Source organism: Pinus tabuliformis, chromosome 4_2 (assembly GCF_031772625.1).
Source record: "Pinus tabuliformis cultivar Carrire ecotype Pingquan chromosome 4_2, CPIR1, whole genome shotgun sequence".
NCBI classification, from domain to species: Eukaryota; Viridiplantae; Streptophyta; class Pinopsida; order Pinales; family Pinaceae; genus Pinus; species Pinus tabuliformis.
The window spans coordinates 634,977,103-634,988,957 of record NC_142304.1 but is presented as its reverse complement, the minus strand read 5'-3'; the positions used below and the strand labels follow the sequence as shown (position 1 = coordinate 634,988,957).

The window sequence follows — 11,855 nt, the reverse complement described above, 5'->3', positions numbered from 1 at the left end:
GAACCTATTTTGGTTCAAATCCATTTGTATAAATTGAGTGAGCCTATGAGGCATGTAAGATGTAGAAGTATGTGAGTGAGTGTGAGAAATTAGAGGCCAATCATTGGTCCAATTATTCTGTAATTATTTTGTTTATTAATTAATCATATTTCAGAGTTTATGTGCATAACTATAATGTCATTTTCAATTTTGGTTTGTTAGCTAATGTTAATGAGTGCAGGACTATGGTTAGATGTAATTTACCTGCATCAAATTTTTGGTATCAGAGCGAGTCTATGAAGCTGAGAGTTGTTGAATTTCATTGAGTGAAGATAGGTTGCTACTAAGATTTGATCTATCTATTGTGGAAAATCCTGTCGTGGAGGACGTGCACAATTCTACAATTTCATTAAATTATATTTTGTTACAGCAATTAGATCGGGCAATCGTGGCGGCAACAACAAATCCGACCATTTTTGAAACCGATATGCATTAATTGGAGGCCATTTGTTCTAGAATTTAAAAGATTACGAAATAGTCGTGGATAAGCATTATTGTGATAGTTGTGGTACTGGTAGTGGTTATGCATTTATGGATTAAAACATCCATATTCTGCGCAGGTAAGTAGTGAATTGGAGCCACCATTCTATGCAACAAACTGAGGAAGTTGTGAGGCCGCTAATGATTTCATTGGTGCGCTTGTGCTCTTGGAGAACGTGGAATCTGCAAAATTTTAGGAGAAGGCAAGCTTCCTTTGTATTTATGTCCCTTTGAAGAAAGCGTTCATGACTTTCTACTCCAAGACGTTTGTCTGCGTAGTGTTCAAGATCCGTTGAATAAGGTTGCAGATCAGAGTTGTGCTTGCGTTATAGCGTGGGTAGAGAGCCTACTTATAATCTACTTGTTGTTATTCATTATGTGATTAATGTACAAATCACGTATGGACAGCTCCTAATTCCATTTGCATTTTTTGGACTCAGCTACATATGACAACTGTGATATCCGCGGAGGAGAAGATAGGGAATTCTGAGTAGAAATTCAATGGTGTTTTGGGAACGAGCAATCATTGCGTAACCATGAATTTCAAGTGAAACAACTCGAAGTGAAGCTTAGCAGATCAATTAGCCATACAAGAATCTACGGTTTATGTGTAAGAGAGCTGAAGCCAGAGAGCGCTTTTTCTTGAGTCGGAGTAATACCTTCAAGTTTAATGGCAGAAAGTGGTGATTAAAGATTTGATAGCGCTAAAGATGATTTTGCAGTGTTGTGCGTTCAGAAGTCTACATTAAGTCAACGAGGAGATGTTTTAATTGCAAGGTCGAGATGAGTCGTGACAACGAAGCCGCTAGCAGAAAATATTTGTTGATAGCTTCCGTTATTATTTTTCCAGTGCACAAACAAAAAAAATCCTTCACAACTACAAGATTTTTTATTGCACCCCAAATTTCTGAAAGATGTCTAGCCTGGAGAACGTTATTCGCAACCCAATCTACCAAATCTATGGTGGGTCCATTATATTACATGCATATGACTTTTAAAAAAAAACCTCAATTCACTTTTATAAAAGTATTTCATAAAATTCATAAAATTGGTTTTTAATGGAATTTTAAAAGGAATGATAAAGTGAAGTTTTTAATGGAGGGATACGAACTGTTATAAAAGTTTGTTTTTAAAAGGGATTTTAATAATGGGGTAATAAGGGAATGCATAAGATGTTTTGGAGAAAATTATTATAATGGTTTTTTTTGGGTAGAAAATAAGTGGGATATGAAAGAGAATTAGTGAGAAATCAGGGAAATATCAAAATCTTAAAGCAAGAAGCTGGTTGAGAGAGATTTAGTGGTGGCTAAAGGTATTGGGAAGAATGTAATGAAATTTTTTGTCTAAAGTTATGAGTTTTGAGGTCAAAGTCATAATTGTGAAATCCAAAGGAGGTTATGAATGCTCAAATAAACAAAGGTCCTTGTATAAGTTGAGTTGAAGTGAGAGACTCTCAATGTAAAAATTCAAGTCAAAGGTCCATTAATGAAGAATTTATGTCAAATTAAAAGTATGGGGTCAAAAGTGTCATTGATTATAATGGGTGCATGATCGGCAGAGCTCGACACTCCAAGTCTAGTCATTGTAAAAATAATTTGAAGGAATATTTCAGTACAAATGAGAGCTCAAAAAGAAGGTTCAAGTGAAGGGACCCATTGGCCAAGTTCAGAGGAGATAACGTGATTCAATTGTAGGTTACAGTGAACAAGGTGAAATTCAAGAAAGGAGAAGAAAACAAAGATGTCGATTCCAGAGAAAGGACATGATAATGCCATCGCAGTTGGCATTGGTGATGAAGAGAAAGAGATTGTTGAATTAAAGGTACGACTTGACGTGTTGCTAGAGTTGTTATAAACAAAGAGACATGGATGGGTAATAAAGAGAACAATTAAAAGGCCAATTAAACAGTTAATGGAAAGACGACAAAAACATAAACTAAAAATTTTGGAATCAAAGAAAATCCAGACAAACATATATATTTGTAAACCAGAGCAAGGATCGTTGCTTGGTGACAAAGATGATGATATGAGTGTCGGTTCGATTCCCATAAACGATGCTACAGATTGTTTAGAAGACCAACATAAAGCCTTGAAGACATATTCATCTGTCAAACCTCATGTTTTTAAATCTAACCATTGGTGTGTGCATGTAGGATATGTTGCTGAACAATAAATTGATATAGACATGAAGTAAGTTGTTGAAGAATTGGAAAATGATTGTCCAAATGTCAACATGAGAGATATTGCAGTAGAACTAAAGTTCATAGAATAATGGATGGACAATCCAAAGTCAGAGTGTGACAAAAGGCCTTCAAATCAACAAATTTGGCGCAATGGAAGCGTAGAGATCGACAACAAAGTTCAACAAACAAACAATAATGTGCAAAAAGAAGACAAGTTAAATATCGAAATTGAAGAAATGAAGAATCTGATGTTGAAAAAATCTCAGAAGATGTACATTAAACAAAGAAAAAGAAAGAATAACAATAAGATACATTTGACTGCACAAATATACATCAACAAAAAGGGAGGACAACTACAACATAATGTTTGGAAGCCTGGAAGACAAGAAATGACAGCCATAAAACATCAAGAAACTAACAAAGTACATGACCAGCGACAAACTAAAGTTTGGGATCCAAGAGGAGTTTTATCATCTATTGAAGATTAATGGTTAGGAGACCATGATTCTATTTTAGTTAGGGAGTGTGATGCAACAACATCTAACCTAGGTCAATTCTTTATTAGAGGCATTAGTTCGTAAAGTGAGGATTTAATTAATTATTGTATTTTTCTACTGTTTTAAGAGAGAATGAATATTATTATAATTAGGAGAAGATTTGAGAGTATTGTGGAAGGCTTGAGAAGATTATGGATTAGTTAGATCTTATCTAGGGATAAGGGATATGATGAGAGATTTTATGGATTATGAGAGATATTTTGGGAGTTTTTTGAGGCTCTAGAACCTATTTTGGTTCAGATCCATTTGTATAAATTGAGGTGAGCCTATGAGGCATGTAAGATGTAGAAGTGTGTGAGTGAGTGTGAGGAATGAGAGGCCAATCATTGGGCCAATTCTCCTATAATTATTTGGTTTATTAATTAATCATATTTCTAAGTTTATGTGCATACCTATTGTGTCATTTTTAGTTTTGGTTTGTGAGCTAACATTAATGAGTGCAGGCCTATGGTTAGATGTAATTTACCTACATCATAGCCTCACTGTGATGAAAACAAATATGCCTCAGGTGTTCATTTATTTTGGCATAACACGTCGTGGGTGCCTTATTAAATTCATATAAAGCTTTTATTAATTTACAAAATGTATGCCCCTTCCCTTCAAATTCAAATATTAAGCGTTGAGTTATATATACTTCTTTCAAATTACCATTAAGAAAGAAACTTTTTACTTCCATTTGATGGACCATCCAACCATATTGTGTAGCTAAATATATCACCATCTTGACTATGTCCCACTTTTTTCTTGGGGAAAATGTTTCTTCATAGTCAATCCATTCATTTATAGAAAAACCTTCACAACCCTTGGTTTGTACTTATTCACTTCATCATTTTCTTGGTATTTCATTTCGTTAAGCCATTTGTAGTCAGTGTGTTTAACATTTTTTTAAAAATTAACAAGTTTTCATGTTACATTTGCAATTACAAATCGTATTCATCCATCATGGATTTTTTCCATTCTTTATGCTTCATTTATTTTGCAAAATTTGTTGGTTCATTGGAATCATTAGTGACTAAGGAAAAATTCAAATTCCCTGAATCGTTAGTCCCTATTTCATTTTGTTCATCTTTGTAAACATCTTTTAGTACTTTTGTGAACCATTTTTGTATGTTATGTCCATGTGGTGAAGTTACTTTTATAAATCTTTGGTGTTGAAAAAATATAATCAAAAGAAGAGTTATCTAACTCATGGATATTTACACTGGGGGCTACAAGTCTTCCTTAATCTAATTTGATTTTCTCTAAGGAATTGTTTTTTCTGTTGCTTCTCCACGAAGGAGATTATCAAGATCATGGACTTTGACCTTCTATCTCTTCAAAGACAACATCCTGAAGATTTGTTGGACTCTAAAATGAATTGTGAAATATGTATAAATAAAGAATTTAAAAAAATTCAAAACGCTTAATATTTTTTTTGTGTGTTGGTTATTCATAGGGATGTTTGAACCTCCAATATCATGGAACATAGCTCTTCATTATCAAGGTGATCACCATTTGAACCAACCCCATAGGTTTTCAAAATGCTTAATTCATTTTTATAATATGATTTTTTTTAATAAAAAATATTTTTTTAATAATTAGAATATTTTATATAATTAAAAAAATAAAGATATTTTATAAGTAATTGAAGGCTTCCGAGTTACTCATATTGTTGGCTATTTCCAACTATGTAATGGATTCATGATCCGTTCAAAGTTTCGGATAGTTACTCCATCCATCCATCATCATATGTGAGTAAAGAGTGTTGAAGAGTCAATTCATATGATAACAAGAATTAAGTATCTGTTAGGATAAAAAGAATTAAATATATGTTAAAGTAAATTGTAGAGAATAATTTTGTTCAAGGTTAAATTTCTAAACAATATTAAAATAAAAATAAATTGAGAAGTAGAACCAGTTTTTAATCAAAACTAATATTTAAATTCAATAGGTTAAAAATTGTATTTGACCATAGTCATAACTTTAAAATATAAATTAAAAATTAATTTAAAATAGAAATTAGTGGATAATTATAATTTATTAACAAATAATTAATTTATAATAAATTAAGATTTAATAATAAAATAATATTTATTTATAAAAAATAAAAAATAATTAAAACAATGAATGAGAAAATATACGAAATTAATTAAAAATAAGAATGGGTTGAAAATTTAAGTTATAAGAATTAATTAAATAGACACCCTTCAAATTAAAATTTAATAATTTAAAATAAAAACTAATGATAAAAAATTGATATTAGAATTAATACTACATAGAATTTTTATTAATTGAAATAACGATCGATAAACATTTTGATTTCTATTGAAAGAAGGATCAATAAGCATTTTGATTTCAAGTAAGAATTTATAAGTAATAAATAAATCGAAGTTAAAAGATCCAATTAAGGATAGAAATTTCGAAGGAAATAAGATTTAATTTAATTTAAGTAAATAATAAATTTTAGAAAGAAATAAGATTTAGTTTAATTTGAGTAAATAATAATTTTAAAAATAAATAAATTAAAATGTATTAATATAAATACAAGCTCAGATATCCCATCAAAATTAGATAATAAATTAGAGAAAAGAGGAATTTTGAACATTGATATTTGGAAAAAATTATACATTTAAAATTTTAGGAAAATTGGAGAAATACTGGGAAATTGGAAAATTGGCTAAATACTGGAGAAAAAATAAATAAAAAAATTATTAAATATTTTTAAAAGAGACGGTGGACAACACACTTTCAAGAATAATTAAACTTACATCCATCCTTTACGTTAAAATTAGAATTAGTACGGTTCTAGATTTCAAGAACTTCTTGAATAATTGGAGAATTCTTCAAATTCTTGTAGATTTCAAAAACTTGAATGATTGGAGAACTGTAAAATAAAACATAAGCGAGGATTTTTGAAATTCCAAAGGGAAAAAGAACGAACCATGGAGTAGAATGCACCGGTTTTCATTCCTATGACCAATGAAACGTCGGGAAGCAACCGTGGGCCGGGAAACGAACAACCCACGGCTCAATGAAAAGTTTAGAAGCATGGAATCTGGATATCTAACGTCACACCGTTAAAATTAGAAAGAATCTATATGCGACGTGAGCGCTGGCATTGGAACAGCGAGGAATATCCACCGACATCTGATGCGAAAATTTTCATGTTTTCGTCAGTATCTCGGTCGCTTTTGGGTTGAGGGAGTTTCGCTTTTGGGTTGAGGGAGTTTTATTTATTCCTGTCATTTTTAGGGAGATATTTTTGAAAGTTTTTTTGGGTAGTTTAATTTTTTTAAATTTAGTAAGAATTTATTGAAATGGTTGACTTTTGCAGAATTTAAATGAATTAAAGATTTTCAAAAATAGTAAATTAATATATATAAAAAAAAAGTAATTTAAATAAAACCAATCAATATTTCATTTTGAAATTTTGAGTAAAATTCCAAAAAAATCCAAAAAAAAAACACACACTAAAAACAAATCCTCCTTATTTATTTATTTATGTCGGTTTTTGCTTCCAGACGTGTACGGTTCGAATCTGTAGGAGTTGTCGATTTGGAAGATTCGATAAAATCTTTAATGGCCGTTTGTTTTATATATGGTATTATTAGCGGTTGCCGTTTGATTCCCACCTCCTTTTACATTGATACCCATACACTCCCACCTCTCTTTGTCTCGAAGGTAGCCGCCACGCTGTCTATCACATGGTCTCGATAAAGTTTGCGTCTCACGATGTCTACGGATGGGCCAGCTTCTGCGCCGCCACCGAGGCTAGTGTCAGATGATGATTTCTTTGATTTCGGGTGGTCGGTATTGCTTCTAACACCAGATACCATCTCGCTGATGATTCATGACTCGTGAGTAATGGCCCATTGGTAAATGGTAGGTCTGATAATTTTGTGGTGGTTGCAGTGATAACGAAGTGGGCAACTATTCCACGTGCTCCTACTTTATTTGACTAGATCGTGTGTCAGTAATAGAATTGCCTCTGGCTTGAGTTTGTGGTTACCAGACTCCATTGGTTGCAACGCTGGTTAGGTTGAATTCTCCAAATAGGTATCTTTCCCACCTACTTTATTCTCCAAATTTTATCCTTTCCACCTAGTTTACAAAATAGGTGGCTCCCGTTGATTCCATCATGTTTATTCTCCAAATTTTATCCTTTCTACCTAGTTTACAAAATAGGTGGCTCCCGTTGATTCTATCATGTTTATAGTTTATTTGTAAAATATAATCATTATATAGTGGAAGATGTTTTTTATATAATGATATTTTAAGGCTTCCTAGATCAAAAATAATCTATGAGACCATTAGTTCCTTGTTTCTTGTTTTATGTAATTCAATCATTTTCTAATTCAAATTGATGATGAGCTGACCCAACTTTCCAAGACAATGCCAAGGCGCTGATGCTAACATGTTCTCATAACTTTCTTTGATGTCTTTGAATGCATCCCATTCCAAAATGAAATGTTTTTCTGATTCCATAGTCGATGTGAAAAATGTACACACCCGTTCTTCCCAAGCTTCTTTAGGCCTTTTCCACAATCCTTGCTTTACACTTATGTTGATATGAGTTCGTCCTTAATTGAGTAATAAGAACCTTTGCCCTCCACGAAATGCTATCTCCAATAAACTCTTTGAGTTGGTCATTAATTGAGCAATAAGAACCTTTGCCCTCCACTAAATGCTATCTCCAATAAACTCTTTTTGTTGTAGATCACACCTAGGGTTGAATTCCTCAATGTAATATTTCTTCTTTCTACCCAACTCTTTTCCCCATACCTTTTTACGAAACTTCACCATAACAAAATCCTTTAGCTCCTTGTATTTTTGGAACAGAAATTGAGGCAGATATTCCATTTTTGCATCCATGTGTGGTTTTGTTTCATCCATGTTTTCTTTCTTTCACTCACGCCTTCATTGAAGATAACATGTCATCTACCTACTCATTTGCTCACTTCTTTTTAGATATCTTATGAGCACACCATATCAATTGCTTCAATGAGAGTTGCTTGCGTTTGTCTCAACATTATCTCAATTTTTATTTTGAACTTGCTCATGATCAAGCGTTTTGGGATTTTTTCAATTTGTTTCCATTTTGAGACGAGAGTGCTGCTAGCCCGCAATTCACACCCATATCGGACCACTGGACAAACTAGGAGTCCAAAAAGCACTTTAATCATTTTCCAATCCCACAATTCACACCCATATAGCATCACTGGACAAACTAGGAGTCCAAAAAGCACTTTAATAGTTTTCCAATCCCATAACTCTGTTTTGAAGAGCATACAATGCTTTCCACCCTCCTAAAATTCTCTTCTTTCTACAGTCCTCCCAATTGAGTTTGTTGTTGAAATCAATCCCAAGGTACTTGTACTCGTTTACTGCTTCAAGAATGTTGTCTTCAAAGAAGAAAGTATGCTCGCTCTACTTTCCTTTATTAGAGAAAATCATTATTTTGGTCTTGCTAGTATTGACTTGCATCCTTACTACTCTACAAAAATGCTCAAGGGCATATAAGAGCATTTGCAATCCATGGGAAGGTTTAGAAGTCAATACAATATCATCAGCATATAAAAGAAGATATCACAAACTCCCCCAACCAAACACCATCTCCACCTTGCAGATTTAGCCACTCTTTCAATTTATCAATATATAGACCAAAAAGAGTAGGGGATAGAGGGCAACCGTGCTTGACTCCAATGTCACTTCTAAAGTCTTCAAATTTATCAATATATAGACCAAAAAGAGTAGGGGATAGGGGGCAACCTTGCTTGACTCCAATGTCACTTCTAAAGCTTTTTGAAATATCTTCTGAGGTTCTAATTTTGAATTTCACTTCTTCATAAAGTCTATGGACAGCCCCTCAGCAGCTCTATATTTTTGTAAAATATAATTATTATATGGTGGAAGATGCTCATTATCTTTTTCATTTTAACTTGTGAAGTCGTAGTGTTCTTCGTGGGTAAAAATATAAAATTAATTAAATTATATATATAATTAAAATAATAGATTTGAGTTATTAAATTTATATAAATAAAATATTCTAAAATTTAAAATTTATTTATATATTTAAAAATATATTTTTAAATAAGAATAATAACTTTATAAAAAATTAGAATTGATTTGCAAAGAGTCTTACCCGTGTTCAAATCTTTGGAGGCGTCACCCATACGACTGTAGTGTAGGAAGATATAAGCAATAAAAAAACAAGTCTCATCACCAACTCTTGCCTGGAATTTTGGTGTTTAGAATCGATTTGCAAAAAATCTCATCGAGATATGATAATTTTTTGTAAACCAACCTTAAAATTCAAATGATGCATCATTCATATGATTTTTTATTTTTATTTTATAATTAATTCTTAATTACACGTATTCATTCATATGATTTTTTTTATTTTATAATTAATTCTCAATTACACGTACTTTTCTGATGGATTATCACATTCATTTTAAATATGGGTTAGCATTATATAACACAATAATGAAAAACAAAAATAAGTTGTCATTGGGCAGGAATATTAAAATAAGAGCAAACTCTTTTTTTAATTATTTTTTAATTCCTAAAATTTCAAATAGCAAAGACAGTCTTCAGGTGTACCGTACCCGTCCACGAGACTTTACGGTAAAAATTCCCAAATAAAACCCTTCAATTCCAGCTTCACAAAAATACTTATAAAATTTGAAAGGAATCATTTGAATTTCTCCCATTAAACTTTAAGCAGATTGAAAGATAATGTTGGCCGGCGCGTTTCTGACGGTGACCATTCATTTAATGCGTCCCTACCCGGGGGCCGGAGTAAATTAGGGTTCAACAGCTGCGATAAATATCATACTGTCATGATGACGTGGAATCTCTTCCAGAACAAACTTTGTTGAAAGTTGAAACGGATTGATTGACAACGAGCTTTCTTGAAACGGATCGATTGAAAATTTGATACCTTTGTCCTGAAGCAAACCCTTTAGCAATATTTAAAGCGGCAAGAGATGACGGACAAAAGGCAGGACTGCCGTCTGAAATCTACCCGACCATAATTCAAATCCCCCTCCCATCCCTGACTGTTCCTTCTTCAACCAACTCCTCTGGGTTTCCTTATATATATATATATATGACTTCCCGTGCCTTGCCTTAGCTATATGTAGCCAATTCCCTTTTCCGCTTTTCTCATAATCGTTTTGCTACCGATTTCAGACAATAATCGCAAGAAGACCAGTTCTTCGCTGCAGTTGGAGTATCATCCTTTTCTTGTCCCTTCACAACCGTTGTCTTCCGTGTTAGAATCTCCGGGACATCTCTCGATAATGTCTCACACGCTCAGAAAACGCGGTCGTGAGCCCCAGGCTGTGTTGGACTCCATTGATGCCGGGGACCCGAAACGTCTCTGCAGCGAAGAAACAGACCGATTTCTTCATTTACTGCAATTAGACAAAACGTTATCAGAAGATGATGACGATGAATGCGTTCCTAGTGAGGAGCTGGTAAACAGAGTCATGAAAAGCCTGGAGGAAGAGATTGAGGCGACATCTTCTACTTCTCATGACACCTACAACTCGGGGGATAATTTGGCAGCGGACAATACTTCTAGAGGCGATCAAGGCCGAAACGAAGCTTCGGACTTGGGGGATGATCTGTGTTATCCCTGGGACGCTTCACACGGCGAGCCCGGCATTCCGCCGAACCCCATTCTGGACTTGAGGGACGAAATCTGTCAATCTCCCAAGAGAACATTGGATGGCTTGTCGGATTGCATGGATGTTAAATCCCTTGCTGAAAACTGGCACTTGGAGGACGATTTTGAAAGCTATCGACAGTTTGCAGTGTACGAAGATGTCTGGGATGCCAGCCAGTTGCAAGATTGTATAAATAGATATTTCGTCAGCCAAGGTATGTTATTTGATGTGGATTTTTCTGCCGGATGGAAACTGGAAACCGTCGGTGCCATCTAATCACTGCCAGCGTTATAATTCTGTACAAGTTTTGACTCTATCTCTCCAAACGTTCTATTTCTGCAAAACTTTTGACTCGATCTTCAGACATATATATATATATATATATATATATATACCCAACATTTCCAATATACAAAATTTTCGATCTTTCAAATGTATGGAGAACTGTATATGCGTGAAAAGATTAAGTACCTTCACAATGCATGTTTTGAAAGTTTTCTTATTCATCCATACAAAAACGGTCGGACGATATCTCTTCCTATCACTTTTAATTTTCACAAACCAACAGTTTGCAAATGGTCAAAAAACTAACTTTTCTATTTCCCAGACTCAATAGGCCTGGATTTAGACTCTGCGTGGCTTATTTCCCACAATTACACCCTAGGAATTCTTTTTAGTTTCAGGATGTATGTAATAGGTTTAAATAATTTTGAAACATTGTCAATTTTATTGAGTTAGCGTGTGTGTCTATATATATATATACCCTGTGAAATGTAATTTCATATCTTTTTTTTCAGTATTGAGGAAACTTTGTTAATGGAAGCGGTACATAGTACCTTTTTTAAAAGATATTTCAGTATAGTAATTTTATGTGACTGACTTTGAGTAGGGAAGTTATCATTAAACTTTTCCAACTACCAAAAATATATATCATTAACAATAATT

General features: G+C 33.4%; 1 protein-coding gene across 1 annotated transcript; it reads left to right on the top strand.

Annotated features, from left to right (window-relative positions):
- The first annotated feature begins 10,059 nt into the window (after nucleotides 1-10,059).
- Nucleotides 10,060-11,633, top strand: LOC149170964 (uncharacterized). Its single transcript, XM_089427395.1, has one exon. The coding sequence runs from the start codon at nucleotides 10,542-10,544 to the stop codon at nucleotides 11,184-11,186; it is 645 nt and encodes a 214-aa protein (XP_089283521.1). The 5' UTR covers nucleotides 10,060-10,541; the 3' UTR covers nucleotides 11,187-11,633.
- The last annotated feature ends 222 nt before the right edge of the window (nucleotides 11,634-11,855 follow it).

Excerpts from the sequence above, each read along its gene's own strand:
- LOC149170964 (XM_089427395.1), top strand. The coding sequence starts at position 10,542 with ATGTCTCACACGCTCAGAAAACGCGGTCGTGAGCCCCAGGCTGTGTTG.